Source organism: Xenopus laevis, chromosome 7L (assembly GCF_017654675.1).
Source record: "Xenopus laevis strain J_2021 chromosome 7L, Xenopus_laevis_v10.1, whole genome shotgun sequence".
NCBI lineage: Eukaryota > Metazoa > Chordata > Amphibia > Anura > Pipidae > Xenopus > Xenopus laevis.
This window is the reverse complement of record NC_054383.1, coordinates 126,427,101-126,453,628: the sequence shown is the minus strand read 5'-3', so window position 1 is coordinate 126,453,628 and position 26,528 is coordinate 126,427,101. Positions and strand designations below refer to the sequence as shown.

The 26,528-nt window shown below is 38.6% G+C and overlaps 1 protein-coding gene across 1 annotated transcript in view; it reads right to left on the bottom strand.

The window, feature by feature from the left end:
• Window positions 1–352: 352 nt before the first annotated feature.
• The window catches only part of LOC121395505, a 54,214-nt gene continuing 28,038 nt past the window's right edge, over window positions 353–26,528 (bottom strand). The window contains exons 5-12 of the mRNA XM_041569083.1: window positions 22,837–22,902; window positions 20,505–20,567; window positions 16,447–16,512; window positions 16,041–16,106; window positions 12,762–12,860; window positions 11,971–12,030; window positions 10,001–10,066; window positions 353–2,030 (exon numbers count right to left, since the gene is read on the bottom strand). Of these exons, the coding sequence (XP_041425017.1) occupies window positions 10,032–10,066; window positions 11,971–12,030; window positions 12,762–12,860; window positions 16,041–16,106; window positions 16,447–16,512; window positions 20,505–20,567; window positions 22,837–22,902 (455 nt within the window). The 3' untranslated portion in view covers window positions 353–2,030; window positions 10,001–10,031. The remainder of the gene's footprint in view (window positions 2,031–10,000; window positions 10,067–11,970; window positions 12,031–12,761; window positions 12,861–16,040; window positions 16,107–16,446; window positions 16,513–20,504; window positions 20,568–22,836; window positions 22,903–26,528) is intronic.

Here is a 26,528-nt window from a genome sequence, read left to right as displayed (position 1 = left end):
CGGGACTATTCGATCGAATATTAGACATATACATTTTTTCTTAAATAAACTCCCATTCGAGTTGTGAGTATAATTAAATTTATTAGAGTAAAACAAAATTCACATAAATTAAAAATTCGACCTTTAATAAATCTGCCCATAATAAGTCACATCTTGAATTCATTTCGTTTTTAGGGTTTCTATATATTTCCTTTACTATTATACACAAATGTTGTTCATAGATGTAAATTCAACTGGGGTAATTTAAAAAAAACAAACAAACAAAATGTTTTGATAGTCCTTTGTTTTCATACAGTATGTCACAAACCGGCAGCCAAATGCACAAGAAAAGTAGAACGAGATATGAAAATTGTATTGTTTTACCATTTATTATCTTCTCAGTCTAGAAGGCACTTTAATAGACTTTAATAAGTACAATTGACTGCTATACAATTTGACTTCTATGACTACAAAAATAAAATATTTATACATGGAAAATAGTATGACATCTGATTCCTTATTTAAAACTGATAGTAACTACAAATACTAATTTCGGTCATGGAACGCCTCGGTGACTTCTAATTGTAACGGTTGGCACCCTAAATCTAGAACCGATGCCAAGCACCCTGGTCTCGGCTCGTGCCTCTGCCTGTAGCAGCGAGGAGGGAAGAGCCCTCGGCTACTCAGATGCCGCCAGGTCTTAAAACAAGAGGTGCAAGGCGAGGGGTTCTAGACAAGCAGAGGGGCACAACCGGATAGCAAAGTCTTTGGGCCAAAGGTCACTGTACAAGGCGTGAGACGGAATCGTAGTCAGAACAAGCCGGGTCTGGGCAGGCAGAATACAAGAGTTGTCAGGCAGGCAAAAGTCAAACCATTTGATCAATCAGAAGGGATTAGCAAAAGAGGTAGTCGGTAATCAGGCAAGGGTCAGGATACTAGAGTTCAGGATAATCTATAATCAGGCAGGGGTCAAAGTACAGGATCAGATCATGATTCAGAACAGCACAAAGCTCAAAGACCACAAGGTAACAAAACCTATAACGGGCAGTGTGTAAAAAGAAAATGTGCCTTTAAATACTTTTAAATTTCGCGCCATTGCATGCTGGCGTTATCACGCCAGTGCGCCTTTAAATTACAAGGAGGCGCGCCGCGTGCGCCCTAAGAACCGGCGCAGATTTACTGAAGAAATAATATAAAAAAACATAAAGTTCTCTTCAATTTTAGATGCAAATTAATTCAGAAAAACATTTCTCACTATTTACCATGTGAAAACTTTATTGAAGTCTATGGGTAAAAAACTGGAACTAAATAAGGAGAAACATTTTCTCCTCCAACTGAATCTCATCCATGAGTTTTCACGTGATAAACCATGAGATAACTTTTTCTCAATTAATTGCATCTGACCAAAAACTGTATTAAAATTTTTGGGGGGAAAATTGGAACTGAATTAGGAGAAACATTTTTTTTCTACACAAATTGAATCTGGCCTTTCATGTGATTTAAATTAAAATTAAATTGCAGCTCAAATTGAATGTCCGCCATGAATTTTCACGTGATAAACCTTTTTCTCAATGAATTGAATCTGAAAAACGTATCTCACTTTTTACCACGTAAAAACTCTACTGAAGTCTATCGGAAGAAAACTGGAACTGAAGTTTTTCCTCTCAAATTGAATATTGGCCGTGCATTTTCCTGTGATAAACCATGATGAGATAACTTTTTCTCAATGAATTGAATCTGGCCAAAGACTGTATTAAAATCAATGGGGAAAAAATTGGAACTGAATTAGGAGAAACATTTTTTTTCTACACAAATTGAATTTCATTGAATTTCACGTGAAAGTTTTTCTCACTGAACTGAATCTGGGCCTTTGCATGCAGCCTTGTGTTTGCCCCTATTCATTTCTATAGTATTATTGTTGTTATAAAATATAAAAAGTGATAAAATTACACATGCATTCGCTCAATAATGTTCTGAATGAAAATCAACCACGTATACAGTATTTTTTTGTATGATCCTTGTATTCCATCAGGATAGAAGCAGCACATCTCCTAAAAATAAAACTAAGGCATTAGAACAAGTTTCAGCATTTAAGAGATAATATTTTTTAAATATTATTCTAGAGTCACATATTCCATAACCCTTTGAGGAAGATTTATCTTTTTCTCATATATAAGAGACCCTATAGTCCTAATTCCATCAGCAGCTCTTGATTCTTATGCTTATTATCAATGCATTTCACCAAGGTTTTTTTTATATATAAAAACATATCCATGAGACTTACAGTATTTAAGCTTTAATTTTGCTACATTTTTGTGCAATGTTAAAAATTACTTTTTCTAAAAAGGGTTTTAATAAGAATTTATCTCAATATGTCGAGCAGTACCACACAGTTGAATTGAAGAAGTCGCTCGGATAGGTGGTGAAACTCCCAGAGGCCATTTATTAAAGGTCGAAATTTCGAATTCATGTGAATTTTTTTTAATTCAAATATACTCGAAATTCAATTATATTATATTATATTTGAGGTTATATGAGTTTATTTAATAAAAAATAGAATATGTAAAACTTAAAAGAATATTATTGACCCGAAAACTGGAATAGAATTCAAATCAATCTGACTTAAATTTTGACAATGACTTATACATGAACTCGGCAGGTTTTATAGTCGAATTCGAATTATTCCCAGGGTAAATGTTTAATAAATCTTGAAATTCGAATTGAGTTTGGATTATTCCCAATTCGAATTAGTGAGTTTTGAACAAAAAAATGTATCAAAAGTTATAAATTCGTAATCGAACCTTGATAAATCTGCCCCATAAAGTTTAGTTACTTAACTCTACTAGATACTCTCTACTGGATCTACTGATCTCTAATGATCCAGAACATAAATACATAGCAAATGTGTAAGTAATTGAACCCCTGGGTAATAGTGACCATAATGTTTTCTCATTTAGGTGGTTATTTATCAAAGGTTGAATTTTTAATCGAGTTTTCAGACAAAACCCTCAAAAAAAAACTTGAACATCATGAAGGCTATTAACATCTTCAAATGGTTCAAGGGGCCTCTGCCATTGACTTCTACAAGACCTCAACAGGTTTTAGATGGTGAATTTTTGTAATAAAGCTATTTCCAGGGTTGGGGTATAATAAATCTCAAAAAATGTCATGTTTTTTTTTCTAACTTGAAAAATTTGAGTTTTTTTTTTAAAAACAAAAAAATCTAGATTTTTTTAACCAGAAAATGTGAGTTTTGACAAAAAAAACCCCAACAACTTGAAAACTCGAGCTTTCATGGAAAACAAAAGTCAAACCTTAATAAATCTGCCCATTAATGTTTTGAGCATAAAACAAATATAGACTGGGGCAACAAAAACCCTGAATTTTAATAAGCAAATTTTGTCTCTATAAAGGCTGCCATGCAGAACATAGATTGGGGCATTATGTTTTCAATTAAAAACATAGAACAGAAATGGTTCACCGGATGATATTAAATGATATTAAATCATCACTGTTCTCAATTACCCTAATATGTAAATGTAGAATCTCTAAGAATCATCCTATGTGGCTTAATACAGAAGTAAAGAAGTTTATAGGAAAGAAGAGAAAGGCATTTACAAATGACCAGTCTGTGGGGACAGAAGCTGCATTTGAAGGAATAGTAACACCAAAAAATAAAAGTGTCTTAAAGTAATGGAAATATACAGTAATATACTGTTTGTTCTGTACTGGTAAACAGGTGTGTTTGCTTCAGAAACACAATTATAGTTTATATAAACAAGCTGCTGTGTAGCCATGGGGGCAGCCATTGAAAGCTGAAAAGGAGAAAACAGATAAAAAGCAGATAACAGATAAGCTCTGTAGTATACAATAGAATTGTGCAGAGCTTACCTGTTATCTACTGTGTATCCTGTGCTTGAATGGCTGCCCCCATGGCTACACAGCAGCTTGTTTATATAAACTATAGTAGTACTTATCTGTTATCTACTGTGTATCCTGTACTTGAATGGCTGCCCCCATGGCTACACAGCAGCTTGTTTATATAAACTATAGTAGTACTTATCTGTTATCTACTGTGTATCCTGTGCTTGAATGGCTGCCCCCATGGCTACACAGCAGCTTTTTTTACATAAACTATAGTAGTACTTATCTGTTATCTACTGTGTATCCTTTGCTTGAGTGGCTGCCCCCATGGCTACACAGCAGCTTGTTTATATAAACTATAGTAGTACTTATCTGTTATCTACTGTGTATCCTGTGCTTGAATGGCTGCCCCCATGGCTACACAGCAGCTTGTTTATATAAACTGTAGTGGTGTTTCTGAAGCAAACACAACGTTTTAACAGTGCAGGGTATATTATGTTGTTATTCCTTTAAAGCACTTTCATTTTTTGGTGTTACTATTCCTTTAAAGGAGAACTAAAGCTTGAATAAATAAGTATGGTAGAAATGTTGTACATGATGTTTTGTGCTTCTGTACCAGCCCAAGGCAACCACAGCCCTTTAGCAGTAAAGATCTGTGTCTCCAAAGATGCCCCAGTAGCTCCCCATCTTCTTTTCTGCTGATTCACTGCACATGCTCTGTGCCGCTGTCACTTACTGAGCTTAGGGACCCACTCACAATATACAGTACACATAGAATAGAAATGTCACAATATAAGGCTGATTAGTAATTAATACACATAATTACTACATGGCAGCACAGAAACCAGTGCAATTAGCATCAGAATTTAATAATCAGCAAACCTGTAGCATCAGCTTATATTTCAGCCAGGGAAGCTCATTTTCTGCTGGATAATTAGTGACGAGCCCTAAGCTTAGCTTCTCAACAGCCAATCAGAGCCCACTGAGCATGTGAGTGTCACAGACACTTTCCAAGATGGTGACCCCCTGTGACAAGTTTGAAGTCCTGGATCATTGCTGCTATTGACAAGCTCAAACTTTAGCCTCGTGCAATAAGTTCTAAGTGCTCAGTGAATAGTGAATGAAGAGCAGGTGGGTCTGCATTGATAATAGAGAACATAAATAAAATACTGCAAGCAATGAACATTATGGTTCAACCAGTGCAGCGTGACTTATAGTTGGACCAATCCAAAAATGTGAGATTTATATCTGCAGTCAAATTGTTCTAAATATATTGACCGAGTATCTAGATGAGATATAATAAAGACAGAGTGTCATCTAAGAAAGGAGTAACTTCTTTCAGCCAAAAAAAGAAAAATCTATTTTTTTATGGCAGCCGTGAATATGGAAATGAGTTTAGAAAATGATTTGATTCTAGGAGCTGGCAGACCTTCCATTATAATGTCTTTAAAAATCAAAATTCAGTGAGTAAAAGAGGGAGATAATTTGATTTTAATATTTCATTTTTACCAGAGAAAGCCTGCTGAATTAGACCAAACCTTCTGGATTTTTCGGAAAGTCCATAAATAATTAAATAACTTCAAGGGGCACATTTACCTAGGGTCGAATATCGAGGGTTAATTAACCCTCGATATTCGACTGGCAAAGTAAAATCCTTCGACTTCGAATATCGAAGTTGAAGGATTTACCACATTTCCTACAATCGTACGATCGAAGGAAAAATCGTTTGAATAGAACAATTCGAAGGATTTTAATCCATCGATCGAACGATTTTCCTTTGACCTTCCCCACAGGCTAACATTGATGTTCGGTAGGTTTTAGGTGGCGAAGTGCTTGGTCGAAGTTTTTTTTAAAGAGACAGTACTTCGACTATCGAATGGTCAAATAGTCGAACGTTTTTTAGTTCGAATCGTTTGATTCGAAGTCGAAGTTCGAAGTAGCCAATTCGATGGTCGAAGTAGCCGAAAAAAACATTCGAAATTCGAAGTTTTTTTTCTTCTATTCCTTCACTCGAGCTAAGTGAATGTGCCCTAAATGTACTGCAATAAATACGACCGTGAGCAATAACCCTTATAATTATTATATAATTCACCATAACCTAGATGTACCAGTTGTGGTAGAGTGCCCAAGGAAATGTGTAAACAGGTGAGTTTTGCATCTAATTTTTTCCTAATAGGAGATGAGAGTTGCAAGGGAGACGTTACTAAACATATCAAGGTTTCTCTGCTTAAATAATTTTGCTGTCTGGCCCTGGAATACGGTTGCAATTAGTGATGGGTGAATTTATTCACCAGGAGCGAATTTGCGGCAAATTTGCGTGATTAGCCACCGGCGAATAAATTCGCAAAACGGCAGTGAAAATTAGCTGGCGTCAAAAACGAGACATCGGCGCCGTTTTGCGAATTTTTCACCATGTTTAAATTTTCAATGTTCTGTTCAGATTTCCTATAGTTTCAGCCAGACAGCCCAACTACCAGGCTGTCCAGGTGGCAACCCTACCCTGTGTTCTGGAAGGAACAGGCAATCCATTCCAGTGGTCCAGTTCTCATTTTGGAGATCACTTTCCACAGGAAGGCTGTGGAAAAGTATTGAATTGTAGTGAGAGCGTTAGGAAGGTGTCTCTGAGCAGGGCACATAGGTTACCTGTCTGTGTAAGGAACTCCCAGAGGGGCTGAGGGTGCTGCTTGGCCAGGAGTAGAGGGAGATGTGACCAAGAGAGTCTAGGAGGAAAGTCAATATGAGACCGGCCTGAGGCTGCTGAGTTGGTATCCCAGGAGGGAAGTCCAGAATGTGGAAGTCACCCTATATGGTGAGAAGCCCTAGAGTGGGGAAAAGTCTTGAGCGTGTGCTGTCGAAACACTAATGAACTGTGTTCCTGAGACTTTATATTGGGAAGAGTTTGCTGAATAAACCTGTGGTTTGACCTGAAGACGTGGTGTCCCTGTCTCTATGCTCCCAATCCTACACTTACCTGCCTATCAGAGCTAATTTCCCCAAAATTACGTGTACAGGCAGCCAGCTCGACAGGTTAAAATGTTGGACTCTCCAGCTTTCAGAATGGAAGGTTTTATTGAAATGTTGGGTTGAATGTAGATGCTGAGAAGGGACTAGTTAATAAAATAGCAGTGTATTCTCTACATGACACTTGTTTTGTTGCTTCATAATTATCGTTAAATCACTGCTAATGAGAATCTCTTATGTGTAAAACATGACATCACCACTGATGTTCCCTATAACAACCAATCAGATCGTTGCTTTTGTTTTATAACATGTAGGATTGTGGGTGACTGTTGGAAATCGAATTTAACCGTGGCAGAATAGTGAGGATACAAATATAATTGTAAGGAGTTTTCACGGCATTTGAAATGGACAGAGTCATGTGACTTAAAAGCACCGGAAAACTAAAGCTTTTGGGGAGATTTCACATTTTAAAATCGTAATATGCTAATGAGCGTTTGGTTCAATTTGACCAACTGATTCCAAGGGGCCCATTCATTAAATTCGAGTGAAGGAATAGAAGAAAAAATACTTCGAATTTTGAAGTGTTTTTTTGGCTACTTCGACCATCGAATGGGCTACTTCGACTTCGAATCGAACGATTCGAACTAAAAATCTTTTGACTATTCGACAGTACTGTCTCTTTAAGAAAAAACTTCGACCCCCTAGTTCGCCACCTAAAAGCTACCGAAGTCAATGTTAGCCTATGGGGAAGGTCCCCATAGGCCTGGCTAACTTTTTTTGGTCGAAGGATAATCCTTAGATCGATGGATTTAAAATCCTTAGAATCGTTCGATTGGAAGGATTTAATCGTTCGATCGAACGATTATTCCTTCGAACAAATTGCGCAAAATCCTTCTACTTCGATATTCGAAGTCGAAGGATTTTAATTCGCCAGTCGAATATCGAGGGTTAATTAACCCTCGATATTCGACCCTTAATACATCTGCCCCCTAGTATAATGCAAAACTTTTACAGTTTAATGATGGGCCTGACAGGGTAATTTCTACCATTCTATAGCTGAAATGAGCCAACATTAAGGGGCAGATTTATCAAAGGTTGAGGTGAATTTTCGTATTCAAAAAACTTAAATTTCATGCTATTTTTTGTGTACTTCGCTTCGACTAGGGAATAGTCTAAATTCGATTAGAAAAATGTTAAAATTCGAATATCGAAATTTATCATATACTGTCTCTTTAAAAATTTGACTTTGATCATTCGCCATCTAAAATCTGGCGAATTGCTGTTTTAGCCTATGGGGGACCTCCTAGAACCTATTTGTCAATTGGTGGACTTTCAAGGATCAAAGTTTTATTGGGAAAACCTTCGATTCGAATTCGGTCGAATGCGATATTACTTTGATTCATACGATTCGAATTCGGCTGGACCTATTCAATCGAAAACTGACCTATTTGGCCAAAAAAAAAAACAACTTAATTTTGGTTGCTCTTTTTGAATTCAAATTTCGAAGTTTTTCAAATTCAAAATTCGACCCTTGATAAATATGCCCCTTAAATTCAAGTTTTTACCACAACTGAAACTGGAATATGCAAAATTTATTAAGCACAAAAAACTCATATGCAAAAGTGCTGGCAAGTTACTGTTAAAGGACCAGTAACATCAAATTTTTTTAAAAAAAAATTCGTTAGTATACATCAAAAAATAAACACCAAGACAAATAAAATTTTAAAATTGCAAAGCCTTTATTAAGAAATAACTTACCGAAACTCCACTTCCTGTCCTGTACAGAAAAGGCGACACGGCGACCATCCATTGTGCGGCGCTGGATTTCTCCTCCTTGGCTCTGTCTCATGTTGTATTGACAGCATGTGAAGTGGCTGCTGCATCAGGGAGCGTGGTTTCCATAAACGAGGATTGCTGGCTCATGGGCGCATCTGTAGAGTGGGGAAGCTGTTTAGATTGGAGCTGGGCCACATCGTGGATGTTTGTAGTTCCAGGCTGATCGGAGTTCCCAGTCACTGGCACGTAGCCACTCTCAACATGCGCTGCTTTCCGTGCTATCGAGTGCTTCTTACCGACCCAAATTCAATGTTTTGCTTTTCGTGCTATAGAGAGCTTCTTACCGACCCGAATTCAATGCGCTGCTTTCTGTGCTATAGAGCGCTTCTTTCAGACTCGTAACCTGCCCCCATCAATTACGAGCACTCTACGTGGAGGAACAGCCATGGCCAGAGGATCCCCTCTCTTTAGTTAGCATGCTTGCAACGACCCCACTTGTGGTTATTATTAGGGTAACAGTCTTGTCTTGTATAAATGGGGTCCCTGTGCTTAGCCAGCAGGGGGATAATGGGATGGAAGGGAACGCTGGGCACTTGGAAACTCTAGAGAGGGAGAAGGAGTGAAATGGGCATTATATTCCAAAAAATATTTCTGCTTCTCTCTCGTGGACCCTGACACTGAACAGGAACCCGCACTGTGTGTCCGCTTGCAGTTTAGCGCTCGATAGCACGGAAAGCAGCGCATGTTGAGAGTGGCTACGTGCCAGTGACTGGGAACTCCGATCAGCCTGGAACTACAAACATCCACGATGTGGCCCAGCTCCAATCTAAACAGCTTCCCTACTCTACAGAGGCGCCCATGAGCCAGCAATCCTCGGTTATGGAAACCACGCTCCCTGATGCAGCAGCCACTTCACATGCTGTCAATACAACATGAGACAGAGCCAAGGAGGAGAAATCCAGCGCCGCACAATGGATGGTCGCCGTGTCGCCTTTTCTGTACAGGACAGGAAGTGGAGTTTCGGTAAGTTATTTCTTAATAAAGGCTTTGCAATTTTAAAATTTTATTTGTCTTGGTGTTTATTTTTTGATGTATACTAACGAATTTTTTTTAAAAAAAATTTGATGTTACTGGTCCTTTAAAGTCAACAAGAGTTGTACTTTCCAAATTAAAACCATTTTAAAATGACATTTTTCTAAATCAAGTCCAAATAGCCCCATTGAAAATGAAGACTATAGTGCATATTTATTGTTATCGGGTTTTACTTTTAATCTGGTTTTCATTGATTGTGTCTTTAATATTCGCGTTTCTTTATAAATAAGTGCACGTTCAAGATTTTCAAGTTATTGGGGAAAACTCAAATAATTTAAATAATTCTGCCCCCACGTACCCCTCTACTTTAGAGAAATGTTATACTTACATAATGCTGTGCCGCCAAGAAGGGCCAATGTTTAACATAGAGTTAACAGCCTTGACATTAGATTGACTGCAAAAGAAAAGAAATATATTTATATATATATATAATTAGAATGGAAAGTTCTGTTTTATTGACCTATGAACTTATTTATATAATTATACGGAGTCTTTGTAAATGTGAAATCCTCCAGCTTTAAAATACTGAGACAGATAAGATGATGAATTCCAGACTGGGGAATTATGGGTAAATTTTGCCGTGGTTAGTGATGGCCAAATTTATTCACCAGGCATGGATTCGCAGTGCATTTCGCCACCTGTGAATTTTTTTGCGGAACTTCTTCAAAAATTTGCTGCCAAAAAAAAACTTGCTGTGACAAAAAAGTTGCACATGTAAAAATCGCCGTGCGTCAAAACAATCTTGATGCCCTTTGGCTTTAATGCATTTGGACAAAAAAAGTTGCGTGTGAATTCAATTCGTTTAGCAAATTTTTCTCTGTTTTGCTAATTTTTTCAGAGTTTTGCTAATTTTTTGGTGAAGCAAAACGGGACACATCGCCCATCACTAGCCATAGTTATTAAGATTGACTTTATTGCACTTGGATAAAAAAAGACACTTGTGTAAAAATTGTCACGTGTCAAAATAATTTTGACACCCATTGACTTTAATGCATTGGGGCAAAAAAGTTGCGCATGACAAATCCTTTCGTGAATTTTTGCTGCTTCGCTAATTTTTCAGTGAAGCAAAACAGGACAACTCGCCCAACACTAGCCGTAGTTATAAAGATTTCCTAAATGTCAGGAAGATTTTTTAAGATTTTCAATCATTTTAATGAACAGGGACATTATTCGCAGTGTTTTTTTGAGTAATCTGAGTGATACATCCAGTCAATTTAAATTTTTAACTGTCGGGTGTTTAAGCAACAGCATTGCTGAATTGTAATGTCCAACCAATCAAATAAGTCCCTGAGAAACGCTGGGCGCTAAGTTAATTACAACACAGTGCTCATCTACGTGTGGCTTATCTAATCCACACAAGTCATTTTTTTCCCCATGTTAATGAAATGTTTGCTTGTTTTAATTGTTGCTGGATGGAGACCTCTCTCCCTCCCTGTAGATAAAATGAGGCAACACTCAGGGGCCCATTTACTTAGTTCGAGTGAAGGAATAGAATAAAAAAAACTTAGAATTTCGAGTGTTTTTTTGGCTACTTCAACCATCGAATTGGCTACTTCAACCTTCGACTACGACTTCGAATTGAACGATTCAAACTAAAAATCGTTCGAATATTCGACCATTCGATAGTTGAGGTACTGTATCTTTAAAAAAAACTTCAACCCCCTACTTCGCCACCTAAAACCTACCGAGGTCAATGTTAGCCTATGGGGAAGGTCCCCATAGGCTTTGGAACAATTTTTAGGTCGAAGAAAAATCGTTAGATCGATGGATTAAAATCCTTCGAATCGAACGAATTCGATATTCGAAGTCAAAGGATTTCAATGCGGCAGTCGAATATCGAGGGTTAATTAACCCTCGATATTCGACCATAAGTAAATTTGCCCCTCATTGTACCCTTAAGGGGTAATTTATCAAAGTCCAAATTTATCTCAATATTTTCTACTACAAACTACGATCAAATCCGCTTGGGTTTTTATGCTTATTTATTATTACATTTTCCCAAAAATTTGCTTTGCGGGAAAAAATCAGGTTTTCACATTTTTTTGGAATTTTCACCCGAAAACTCTGAAAACTTCGGGGTATTGCACGAAACCCAGTGCACATCAAAAACTCATTGGGACTTCTCCCATTGGCTTATATGAACCTCGACAGGTCTGAGATGCCGGATATTCAGACTTTTCAATCCTCTGGGTTTAATAAATTCCGAAAAATTTCTGATTTTTTAAAAGTCCAATTTTATAAGAAAATCACAGATTTTAGTAAATAACCCCCTTCGTTTCTGGGAAATCTTATACTTACATAATTCTACAACAATTAGAGCAGCCGATATCAACAATATTATCACACGCCTTTGAGGCACTGTAAAGAGATAACTGATATTAGAATGGGAATATTATTTCTCCGTTATCAGGTTCATATAAATGAAGATAATAATCAAATATAGTTTGACCTTTGTAAATGAAAATATTGTTAAGAAAACATTTTGTGCATACACTCCTATAATGAATTAGTAAATGTGCAATGCATCACTTGCATAGCTTCTTTTGTTAAAGTTTATATAAGAGATACTGTAAATAAAAGATATAAATAAGAGAACATTGGGATTTGTACAAAATACAGTCTATACATCCTCCTTTTGTCTATGGTCTTTTCCACATTTTGCAGTGTTACTACCTGGAATTCAAATAGATTTATTTTGTTGGGGTAAACAATCATGAAAAATCGTATTTTCACGATTTGTTCAGATTTTTTTATCCAAATTTTACAATTTTTTTGCATTTTTCACCCGAAAACTCAGAAAACTTCAGCGCACATCAAAAAAATCATTGGGACTTCTCCCATTGACTTATACGGAACCTCAACAGGTCTGAGATGCCGGATTTTCATATTCGGACATTTCCCATCCTCGGGGGTTTAATAAATTCCGAAAAATTCATGATTTTTTTAAAAGTTTAATTTTATATAAAAAATCACGATTTTTTTGTGATTTTTGCATTCAGAGTTTATTAAATAACCCCCATAATGTACGTATGGATAGGGCCCCCTCTGATTGCCTATAGATAAAATGTGCCAGCACTCACTGCACTTACCTACTTTACTTAATTGTTTGATATATTTATAAGCCATTTTACATTTTTCAAACATGGTAAGTTTTTCAAGCTGTTTAGTCAAATGTTCACGGTTTCCATCTGCGAGAACAAAAAGACTGTTTATTAGAATAGCACTGTACAATACAATGTTCCTATTACTTTATCCAAAATATAACCTGGGAACAAATAGCATTTAAGACTCTACATAACTATAAATTTAAAATCTTTTTTTCATATAAAATGAAAAATATTTTCCCTTGGTAGAAAACAGGTCATTCAGACTTCCCTTTGTCTACTGATTGCATGTTTTATTTTATGATTGTTATAGTTTGCTTTGCTCTTTCTTTATAAATTGTGTTTTCTGGTTGTGCACTATATTACTGCCTTTATTATAGGGTACAAGTGGTCTTTATTAGCTCTACCCTCTCAGCCCCCCATCCCATGTATTCCCCTGTGCTGTACGAATCCCTTTGTCATTCTATTCTCCTTATTTGCCTCTATATCAATCATTTTTTCTGCATCTTCCCCGTGTCACAGCCTTCACTTAGGGGCAGATTGATCAAGGGTCAAATTGAAAATTCAAATTGGAATTTGAATTTTTGAAATGTTTTTATTGCAAAACTGTCAAATTCAACTAGGGAGTTATCCAAATTCAATTTGAGTTTTTTTAAAAAAAATTCTAATTTGATTTTCGAGATTTATCATACTCTGGTCCTTTAGACTTTTCACCACCTAAAACCTGACCAATGACTGTTTAAATGAGTGGAGAGGTGCAGAGATCAATTTGGAGATGTTAGCAGCCTTCCTGACATTAGAGTTTTTTTCTCTGAAAAGTTTGAGTTTGAGCGAATTTTGATTTTAGTTTTTGTTGTTTAAATTAGTGCGAGTTTAAAATATTCGAATTTTGAATTCATGCAAATTTATGGGAGTTTGAAAAAACTTCGAAATTCGACCCTTGATAAATGTGCCTCTACAGGCATTTTATGAACAGCGAATCTGTCTTCCAGTTCATTAAAATATTTAAAGGAGACATACAGGGTAAATAAAAAAAAAACCTAATTTTGAAGGCAATTATGAATAATATGTAGTGTTGGTTTCACATTGTGGTAGAAATTAATATCTTTACAAATGGCCCCTTTATTAGAGCTCCCTATAGATGTTCACTGGTCCCTGTCCGTGTTTCAAATGAGGTGTGGGCGTGTCCTAACGGTCCCTGCCAGAAGCACAACAGGAGTGGACAGCCAATCACAACCCTGCAGTCACACAAGCACAGACAGGCTTCAGTTCCCTATCAGGTCAGCCTAGTTGCTGATTGGTTCCTGTCCTACAGTGCAATGTGCTGAGTGGGCTGAGGCTTCCTTGCGCAGCCAGATAATTCAGTGGACAAGAAGTGGAACAGATGGGTGGGACTAGTAGGGTTTTTGCAGGAATTTTCAATAAAGTAACCAGAAACACAACTTTTTGAATTCCTTCTATATCTAAATGAGTAAAATGCACTTGTACATTCTTGTTTTTTTTACATAAAATGTCTCCTTTGTGATTTTCAGTTCAGCCTCCTTGAAAATAAGTAGATCAATGTGATTAACATTACCATTTATGTACGACTTCTACTTGAAAATAAATAAAAATAAACAGAGCTGCATAACAAAAGTAGCATGCTTTTTATGGTGGTTTTTTTTTCCTACAATCACAATTTTTTTCTCTCAAACTGAAAAATGAATTTTTTTCTCAACTGTTTAACCATTATAATCCCCACTTCGAAAGCTGAAAAGAGGCAGAAGATGGAGGCAAATCATTTGAAAAAAAAAAAAATAAAACTGAAGATCTATCGAAAAGTTGCTCAAAGTAGACCATGCTATAACTTACCGTATATACTCGCGTATAAGCCGAGTTTTTCAGCACCCAAAATGTGCTGAAAAACTCGACCTCGGCTTATACGCGGGTCATACGCCAATCCCTCACCGGATCCCTCACCTCCCTCTCCCATATATACTCCGTATATACGCCAATCCCTCACCGGATCCCTCACCTCCCTCTCCCATAGCGCATCAGGACTCTGTGACTGACTGTCACGATCGCCGCCCGGAGCAGGTCCAGGAGCTCCGGGCGGCGCGTCCTTCCCTGCCGGCGTCCTTCCAAAATGGCGGCGCCCATGGCCGCCACGTGGGTAGAGGCGCCGGCGCCGCTACCCACGTGGCGGCCATGGGCGCCGCCATTTTGGGAGCGACGCCGGCAGGGAAGGACATGCCGCCCGGAGCTCCTGGACCTGCTCCGGGCGGCGATCGTGACAGTCAGTCACAGAGTCCTGATGCGCTATGGGAGAGGGAGGTGAGGGATCCGGTGAGGGATTGGCGTATATACGGAGTATATACGGTATTTGAAAGAAAATAACCCCTACTTTCAGCACCTGGGTGTGTCATTAGTAACTCCTCACTTCATTGATATTCATAGGCTCACAAAATGGGGTGTGGGGACCAGGGCCCTTTTGTATAAAGTGTTGTGTTATTTCCCAGCACCCACTGCTAGCCCTGTATTCTATATGGATTATCTTCTCCCTACAGGAACCAGCATGGCAGCACCAACTGCTAAACAGGGGCTTATTTATAATAATGGGATTATTGGACCCCCTTCCCCCATCCAGGCCATATTCTCCTAGAAGAGTTTGTGACCAAAATAAGCAGAGGAATTTCAAAGCTCTTGCTGTGGACTGTAAACATTTACATGTGTCCTGCACACTGTTGGGGCCGCAGAAGGAGCCTCGTATGTAGATAGCTGCATCTTTCCATCCCTGGTTGAGTTATAAGTTATTTTACTGTGACTGGTGTGCTTACAATTTTTTTTTTTTTAAACTGTGGGCAGGCCTACCTTTCATTGTTATTCAGTGGGTGCAGGTACAGATTGATTTTCAATCAGCCCCTAGGCTTATACACGAGTCAATAAATTTTTCCAGTTTTCTTAGGTAAATTAGGTACCTCGGCTTATACACGGGTCGGCTTATACACGAGTATATACGGTACTAAAAGTTGTGAAAATTTGGAAATGTATATCCTGGCCAAATTTATTTCAGACCCTGAATACCATGTGACTTCAGATCACTGAGTAATACCATTTGTGGGGTTTTTTTTTTTTGGATGATGCAAATGTAGGGAGATTTGTAACATATAAACCCAAATACAAAAAAATGATTGGACGATTTCAGTAAAGGGCCTGACCCTCTCTCTCCCTCTCTATAGATGAAATGAGCTGGACCCTTCAGATTTAGGGAAATATTATACTTACATAATTTTGCACAGCCCAGAAGGGCCACAATTATCAACCCTATGAGAACATTTCTACTTACACCACCTGCAAGAGTAAAGAAACATTATTACAATGGGGAACTCTTAATTCACAGAGATTATATTCAATTTTAGCAAGTGTAAATTAATAATTCAACTAAAATTAAAAGCATTACGTCTTTATTTCGTTTGTTTTATATTCATTTGTTTTATACTACTGAAAATACTTAATGTGCATAAGTGTGTATGTATATACAAAAATATTGTATTTAGTCTATGCAAAGAAAAATGTATAATATAATATATATATAATATATAAATGAACCAGTGAAAGCCCTGGTTGACATGCTTTTATTGCCCCAAGGCTTTTTCTACCCCTATATAATATAATGAAATGTTATACTCACATAATGCCGTGATGATCAGAAGAACCAACAGTAACAAAGCTAAAAGAAGATCTCCAATAAGAGCTACTGCAAGAACAAAAAGAATGGGGAATTCTGTTTTGCTACACTATAGCATTAATTCATATAATTGTACAGAAAATGCTGTAACTCTACTAGTAACAACTAACATGGAACGAGAGAGAGAGAGAGAGAGAGAGAACATAGAGCAATGGATGCCGGCACTACTCGTATAGTAGGTATATTGTGCCTGTGTGCAATAGCCAGAAAATAAGATCCTATGTAGACAGATGATCGCACTCACTGACCTGTTTTTTAAATACATTAAATAAAATTGAACTTTTTTAACTATTTGAAAAAGTTCCTGGTGTGCACCTCATTTTTTTGTTTATATATATATATATATATATATATATATATATATATATATATATATATATATATATATATATATACAGGTATAAGATCCCTTATCCGGTATCCAGAATGCTCCGAATTACGGAATGGCTGTCTCCCATAGACTCCATTTTATCCAAATAATTCAAATTTTTAAAAATGATTTCCTTTTTCTCTGTAATAATAAAACAGTAGCTTGTACTTGATCCCAACTAAGATATAATTAATCCTTATTGGAGGCAAAACCAACCTATTGGGTTTATTTAATGTTTAAATGAATTTCTAGTAGATTTAAGGCATTATGACCCAAATTACGGAAAGATCCGCTATCCGGAAAACCCCAGGTCCCGAGCATTCTGGATAACAGGTCCCATACCTATATATATATATATATATGATATCAGCCACTGGATAGGCTCAGAAGTCATATGACATGGTGGTATAACAAAATAGCATAGAAAGGTGCTTAATTATCAAGGCCAAGCTGGGGGATCCAGATTTTCCTGGGGTGCTAGTGCTTCTTGTGCCCCTTAGTGTTCTAGCACTTGCACTTATTCAGTCTTTTCTGACCCCATAATGACAACGAGTCCATTCCCTGCATCAATAAATTCTCATTGTAAGATATTCCCTATGTACTGTGCAGTTCATTTACTCAGAGCAAACAATAAGAAATTTGTGCTTTATGAAGAACAATGAAACCAAATCACTAATTGGTGCTACAAATAGCTGTGCTGAAGAGAATCAACCAATGAGGCATTTTCTTTCATTGTTAAGCTTGAATTATACAGAAAGAATTGGTTGCTGCTGGCAACTGCCCTTGTGCAATCTGACACATAGCTAAAAAAAAATGACAAACTATAGGTATGGAACTTGTTATTCAGAATGCTTAGAACCTACGGATAGGGGGTCATAACATAATTCGGATCTCCATACCACTAAGAAATCATGTAAACATGAAATAAACCTAATAGTCTGGTTTTGCTTCCAATAAGGATTAATTATATCTTAGTTGGGATCAAGTACAAGCGACTGTTTTATTATTACACAGAAAAATTCATTTGATTTGGATTATCTGGATAAAATGGAGTCTATGGGAGTCGGCCTTCCCATAATTCTAAAATTTCTGGATAATGGATCCCATACCTGTATATGGCAAAAGTAGGTTATTGCTCCTTCTAATGAGTGGAATTTGTCATTTAAGCCACAGCCATCATTGCTGACTCAGGGGCTACTACATCATATAATGACAATTGTGGGGTCCCTAATTTGTGAGCACTTTTGGGAAATGCCCCCATGGACAGAGCCAGGTCCATCTAGAATGGGTTTGCTGAGATGGTAAGGAACCTGACTGCACAGACCCCTCAACCCAACTGTGAGCCAGACCTGATCCCCAACATCAGTGCCCAACCCCACTAATGCTTTTGTTCCTGAATGGAGACAACTCCCAAAAACAATGTCCCAACATCTAGTGGAACCTTCCCAGAAGAGTAGGGACTGTTAAAGTGGCAAAAAGGAAAAAACGACTTTAATAGAGTTAAATCCATACTTTCTCTGTACATATGAAATGATTCAGTTATTATATCTAATATTATGCATGCATTGTTTCTTTAGTAATGGGTGGTATTCATTTATTCTATAAAATATGTATTGTATATAATAAATTGATGTAACTAATTCAGGATTCAGTGGTATCCTGAACATGTTGCAGTATTCCAATTTGATTGAATTCTGACTCAAACCAAATTAGAAACCGGGGAGGCACATTTATCAAAGGTCAAATTTCAAAAACTCCAATAACCTCCCGTGAATTCGAAATGTGGCTAGTCGAAATGTATTAATAAAATCAAATTAATAAAACTTGAACAAATTTAAATGACCCGAAAACTTGAATCAAATTTGAATAGAATTTGGTCAAACTTAATTCAAGTTTTTCTCTAATAGTCGATTTCGAATTCTTAAAGGGCTAGAATTTCGAAGTGTTTTTTTGGGCTACTTCGACCATCGAATGGGCTACTACGACCTTCGACTACGACTTCAAATCGAAGGATTCGAAGTAAAAATCGTTCGACCATTTGACCATTCGATAGTCGAAGTACTGTCTCTTTAAGAAAAAACTTCGACCCCCTAGTTCGCCATCTAAAAGCTACCGAAGTCAATGTTAGCCTATGGGGAAGGTCCCCGTAGGCTTGGCTAACTTTTTTTGATCGAAGGATATTCCTTTGATCGTTGGATTAAGATCCTTCGAATCGTTCGATTCTAAGGATTTTATCGTTCAATCGAAGGAATAATCCTTCGATCGTACGATCGCACTATTTGCGCTAAAATCCTTCGACTTCGATATTCGAAGTAGAAGGATTTTAATTCCCAGTCGAATATCGAGGGTTAATTAACCCTCGATATTCGACCCTTTGTAAATCGGCCCCCTAGTATGATGTAGAAAGTGATATTCTGAGACAATTTGCAATTGGTTTTCATTTTTAATAATTTGTGGTTTTTGACTTATTTAGCTTTTTATTCAGCAGCTCTCCAGCAATTACTGTACTACTTACTACTGTAATTTCAGCCATCTGGTTGCTAGGGTTCAAAGTACTCTAGCAACCATACAGTGATTTGAATAAGAGACTGGAATATGAATAGGAGAGGGATGAGTAATAAAAAGTAGCAATAACAATACATTTGTAGCTTCACAGAGCATTTGTTTTTTAGATGGGGTCAGTGACCCTTATTTGAAAGCTGGAAACAGAAGACGAAGGCAAATAACTAAAAAAATATATAAAAAATAAATAATACAGACCAATTGAAAAGTTCCTTTGAATTGACCATTCTTTAACATACTTACAGATGAACCACGCCATTACGTATGTATAGAAATACACAATTTATACAGTTCATTAGTGTAATTTATTAAGTGGCCTGTTGGGCAGAGACTTCTCTAGAGATGAAATGAGCCAATGTTCAGGGTACCCCTTTAGATTTAGGGAAATGTTATACTTACACAATAATGAGATTGCCAGCAATATTAAAGGAAAACTATACCCCCAAAATGAACACTTAAGCAACAGATAGTTCATATCATATTAAGTGGCATATTAAAGAATCTTACCAAACTGGAATATATATTTAAGTAAATCTTGCCCTTTTACATCTCTTGCCTTGAGCCCCCATTTCGTGATGGTCTGTGTGCTGTCTCAGAGATCACCTGACCAGAAATACTTCAACTCTAACTGTAACAGGAAGAAGTGTGGAAGCAAAAGACACAACTCTGTCTGTTAATTGGCTCATGTGACCTACCATGTATGGTTTGTTTGGTTTGTTTGTGAGTACAGTGAATCCTACGAGCCCAGGGGGCGGCCCTTATTTTTTAAAATGGCAATTTTCTATTTATGATTACCCAATGGCACATACTACTAGAAAAGTATATTATTATGAAAATGGTTTATTTACATGAAGCAGGGTTTTACATATGAGCTGTTTTATGCAATATCTTTTTATAGAGACCTACATTGTTTGGGGGGTATAGTTTTCCTTTAAATAAACAATTATGCCTGCCAACAAAGAGACACAGTATATTAGAATGTCAAAGTCAGTTTAATTGCACTATGAACAGAATGAAATACTTTAAAGGCATCCAACTGGGATTTGGTTTAGGGAAATGTTTTACTTACCTAATTTTACGAAGACCAGAAAGGGAATTGTGTAAGTTTCTAAAGCTTTTCCTACTGGACCTGCTGTAAGAGCAATGAGGTGTGTAGATTAGAATGAAAACATTGTTTAATCGCATTATAAACAGATTCTCATCATGAAGAAGCTGCTAAGAAGATGTTTTTTCCATTAAAGGGAAAATACACCTCCATTTTGACATAAACTCATTCAGTTGGAGTATAAAATATTATATGAACTTTGAAAAATAACTATAAATGTATACATATTTTGTTACCCGAATCCACATATTGAAAGGAACCCATGCTAGTCTGTCTGTGCCAGCAGTCACCAGGTTCACCACTACCTACCCAAGCTCACAGAATAACCCAAACCCTCAGCCACCTTGTTCCATTGTGAAGTGATAGTCATGCTCTGCTGGGGTTTGATCCTGGGACTTCCTGGCTGCTCTCCCAAACCACCGGCTCTCATTTGTGTTTCATCTGGGTCCCTGGTTTACCCCAATTAGGGCTGATTTTTCCCTATATAAGCCCAGCCCTCCTCATATCCTGTGCTTGAGCACTAACTATGGTTAGAGCACTGCAGCCTATTTCCTAGCTCCTGTGCTCTCACCCCTCCTGCTCTTAGCACTGTCTGGTCTTGCTCCTAGTTTCAGCCCTTCTGCTCCAGTCCTTCTGCTTTAGTCTGTCTTGACAAACCGTATCTTGACCTGGTTCTACGCCCGCACTGTTGCATTCCAGAGTCTTCATTCTATTCCTCCTGCTCCAGTCTTCCTGCTCACGCCTAATTCTGACCTGGTTCTACACCCCTACTCTCAGAGTCTTCATCCTCTCAGCCCCTTCCCATCATGTCACTGATCTTTGCTTGCTCCATCCTGTTCTCATTTCTGTACCGGACTGGAGCCTTCAGGGGGCACAGAGGCTCCTGGCAGTCCCCGGGGGACCCCTCCAACCTCCAATTCTGCGAGTGCAGTTCATTCCTTTATGGTAGAGGAGCCCCACCGGCCCAGTATGACAGCTGCAGCTGTTGGCACTATTGGTGGTCCTTGGCTTATAAGGACTAACTCCTTTCCCATGTTCTGCCCTTTAGCCTTAACTTTTCCTTACAGTGATGGATTTTGGGGCATGACGTCCCTCTGCTTTGAACAGAATCTGTGCACAACCCACTATGTTCAGTGAGAGGCCTACATCCCAGGCTCCTCAGTACCTCTCTATAAGTGAAATGAGGAAATGCTCACTGTACCAAGAAAAAAGGCAGGCACTTTGAAGGATCAATCTTCCAGACAGACTTATAAAGTAGTAGGTAGTTTATTCTAGGTACATCAGGATACAGCCTTATGCGTTTCATATAATAAGACACTTACTGTAATCATAGATTCTATGATTAAGTGTCTTATGATACAAAATTTGTAAGGCTGTATCCTGATGTAACGAATAAACTACCTACTACTTTATAAGTCTGTCTGGAAGATTGATCCTTTAAAGTGCCTGCCTTTTTCATGATAGGGTTATCCCCTCCTCCAGCTGACGGTTCAGGGCGGTGCACCTGGGCCTCTTCCCATATCTGGTGAGTGCTTTACAATTGGAGATCTAAGAAACCTGTTACATTCTGACATCAGCTTTTGTGCCTTTATAATGCTCACTGTACCCTCAATTAAGTGAAATGTTATAGTCCTCTTAGTCCCTTGCCATCATGTCATTGATCTTTGCCCACTCCATCCTGTTCTCATTTCTGTACCTTTGTCACCCCTCTTCTGCACCTGTTGGCACTATTGGTGGTCCTTGGCTGAAGGACTAACTACTTCCCCAATTTCTGCCCTTTAGCCCTCACTTTTCCTTACAGTGATGGATTCTGGGGCATGAAGTCCCTCTGCTTTCCACAGAATATGTGCACCACCCACTATGTTCAGTGAGAGGCCTACATCCCAGGCTCCTCAATACCTCTCTACAAGTGAAATGAGGCAACGCTCTCTGTACCCTCAATTTAGTGAAATGTTATAGTTCTCTCGGCCCCTTGCCATCATGTCATTGATCTTTGCCCACTCCATCCTGTTCTCATTTCTGTACCTTTGTCACCCCTCTTCTGCACCTGTTGGCCCTATTGGTGGTCCTTGGTTGAAGGACTAACTCCTTCCCCACTTTCTGCCCTTTAGCACCCCCTAACTTTTCCTTACAGTGATGGATTTTGGGGCATGAAGTCCCTATGCTTTCCACAGAATCTGTGCACCACTCACTATGTTCAGTGAGAGGCCTACATCACAGGCTCCCCAGTATCTACCCATAACTGAAATGAGGCAACACTTACTGTCCCCTAAATTTAGTGGAATGTTATACTTACATAATGCTTTGTCCACCTTTTGGATATGGTTTGAGCATGTGTTGTCAATTTTATCACAAACATCAGCTGCAAAAGATAAAAGATACTTCACATCAGAATGGGAAAGTCTGTACTGTGAAACGATTCATATGATGAAAGATCTTATAAGCTTCTTTCCGGCACACAATACAATACCCAACAATATTTTTTGCAAAAATGTAATACAGTATATAAGAGAAAGTTGCCATGTGCTTGACCTCTTTCCTGGGTCACAACTTGCTGGATGAGGTAGTTAGAAGGGCCCAGGGCAGATGTAGGCCTCAATAGGAGTAGCTTACTTTAGGAGTGAGAGGAAGGATCAGAGCATTTAATTGAGCTGCCATAGGATCCAATGAGGAGATCAGTAATGGTTAGTACCCTGAGGTGTCACCCATTATTATATGTACTCAAGTGGTCAGGCTCAGGGATAGGAGTTGAAAGACCAACAGAGCACCAGAGAAGACATCCACTTCATTTAAAAATAACAATTTAATTCCAAATGTAAAAACATTGATGCAAACAGAATATTGGACCATCTGCTTTATGCATTTCATGGCATCCAGCCACTTCCTCAGAAACAAAGGATAGCTCATTCCACCCTCCATATATAAAAGCCCTCTACCCCTCCTTATGCTAACCTTATTATGGGTTGGTTTGAGGTCTCTACAGCTTTAGAGATAATAATCCATAGGTGTAGATTTTTTTTTCTCTCTCGCTATATTGATGATTGTATTGGGATATGGGATGGGGATGAATCATCCCTGGCTGGCTTTGTACATTATTGTTGTGGTTTGGTGGAGGGTATTTTCTTTTCTTTGGCGACACACTTGGAGACAATTCCTTTTTTGGATATCACATTCACAGTGCAGGATCAAACTTTATGTACAAATCTATACAGGAAACCGATGTGCCCGTAACACATAGCTACATTCTAAGAGTGTGCACAAAACCACTTGTTTGAGAGGCATCCCAGTGGACAATTTCTGCGGTCGAGGTGGATATGTTCTACTTGGGATGACTTTCAGACAATGCATTTGTGGGACCACTTTTTACAGAGAGGTTATTTCAGGGCCGTGTGACTCAATAACAAGTAGGAAGCTGTTGTACATGCTTGACAGTCACATTTGCTGTGTTCTAGGGGTTAAGAATATTTGTGGTCATATTCAGGCAACCTATAATCGGCATTGAACACAGGACCCTGGCGTCTCTTTATTTCAAATTTTCGGCCAGATTTTTTCAATGTGCTGGCAGCAGAGCTGCACTTGATTTGCAACAGGTGCAAAGTTTGTATTTTGACGCAAGTATAGTACATACAGTATAATGAAAGGGGTTTAGCAACTCACTGTGAGGAAAAGTATGGAATTGCAGCTGTACTTGCAACTATAAATGGGCCCTTCTATATGTTTGTGAAGGTTCTAAGTCAAAGAATCCAAGAAGTGTCCAAAGATGTGTGAGAAGGCCTTCAATAAAGCAAATACATTGGTCACATTGTATGATGTTCTTGTCCATTTCAACTTGTTTTTTTTTATTTTTGCCAATAAAAGTAGCATGTGAATATTATAATATCTCACATTCTCCCAGACACAAGTTGTGATGTCACATACAAGGCTCACATCTTCACCAATTGGTTGTAGTGATTTTATTACACATTAGAACACCAAATGGAACTGTTTTTCCACACTGGGAACATTCCTGATGTAGGTAAATCCATAAGTAGCAAACCCCTAAAGTGCAGTCAATTATCCAATAGGAACCTCTCAGTCTCTGAGTAGCAGTCCCTCCAGGCAATTAGATATAAGTGGTCCAGTGACAAATCCAGCTGCATTAGTGTTAACTAATTGAGAATTCTCTTACCAACTCCTACTCCAGGGCACTCACACAGACCAACAGGGTCTCCTTTTCCAAAATGGTATAAGCACTTGGCACCTCTGCTCCAGAAGTACAGCGTTTCCCAATTCCAGCAGTAACCAACTCCTCCCGGAACTTAGATCCTCAGTGGTTCAGCAGCCAATACTTCCATCAGACGTGGCACCGCAGCCACTATGTCCAACAATTCTGCAACAACTGAATTCACCCAGGTCCTCTGTGTGCCATTTGAAAATCCCCAGGGCTTAAGACCCCATTCCCTTGCTGTTAGTTCTATTGTTCAATTGGCTGGTCATACCCTTCACTTCCCCAGGGTTGGGCATTAGTCCTGCCTCCCACTGCTCAAGCAGGATGGTGTATGTGCTGTTCTCCTGGAGTGATTCATATATATACACAGACATAGATGCATGATTGCTGGACACCATAACGTAAGTCTCCATGTGCCCCCCCCCATGGAATGCCACAAGGCACCCGATTATTGGGTAGGGTCTGATGCATTGCTTGATGGCCTTACCCCTGTTCTTCTTATCTAGATATACCATCTACATTGCCATGTTCCTTGCTACCGCGGCATTGTATAGTAAGAGAGTACTGTTGTAAAGCAAGGCTCCATCATAGTAACTTTCCATTGTCCTCAGGCACTCGTTGTAGCCAGCTGAGGGAATTTGGGCTGTGATCACTGTAAACTTGTTGCCATATAAATAGGGCTGCATTTTTTTTTTCAATACCCATATGATTGCTAAGCATTTTTTTTCTACTGTAGCATAGGCCACTTTACAGTCGTTTCTGTTGAGATATGTGATGGTATTAGATGATGGGATGTCCTCCTTTATGATTCACCTGTGAAATGACTGCTCCAATTCCAATTGTGGACGCATCTGTCTGAACTATGAAAAGTCCACTGAAGTCTGGAGCTGCAAGCACTGGTAAACTGGAGAGGGCACATTTCAGGGTGTTCATAGCTGTTTTTACAGTCAGGAGTCCACTGTATGGTCTTTGCTCGCTTCTGGCTTGTCAGATCTAAGTCAGAATCCCCCCTAAACGTGACGATACCGCAGCGCCGCGGAGTTGTCGTAATAGTAATCCTGCTCAGTACGAGAGGAACCGCAGGTTCAGACATTTGGTGTATGTGCTTGGCTGAGGAGCCAATGGGGCGAAGCTACCATCTGTGGGATTATGACTGAACGCCTCTAAGCCAGATCTGTGAGGGGTTTATTTAGCTGTAATTTGTTATAAACATTCTGTAATAGTTAGTAGTTCTGAGAAAAGCCTGAACCTGCTTCTGAGTTTAGGATGTGGGCCATTTGGCTTTGGCCTCCACTTACTCCACTCCACCCATACGGTGATCTAACTAAGGCACCTCTGCCATGCCTAGGTGACACTTATCGGGACGTAGGGTGAGGTCTGCAGAGCAGATTCTATCTAGGACTTGTTTAAGATGCTTGACATAATCATCCCAGGTCTGGCTGTATATGGCAATGTCATCCAAATAGTCTTGTGCAAAGTCTTGGCAGCCTTTTAGTAGAGTTTACTAGCTGTTGAAATGTGGCTGGGGCATTTTTAAAACTGAATAGCATGACTGTGAATTGATACAAACCAAATGGTGTGCTAAAACCAGATTTGGACTGTGCTTTTGCAGTCAGTGAAATCAGCCAGTACTCTCTGCTCAAATCCAGGTTAGTTAGATAGTTAGCCCCCCCCAAGCCAGTCTAAAAGTGCACCTATTCTGGGCATAGTGTATGCATCTGTGGTAGTGATAGTATTGAGCTTCCAGTAGTCAACACAAAACCTTTAGGCACCAGAACAAC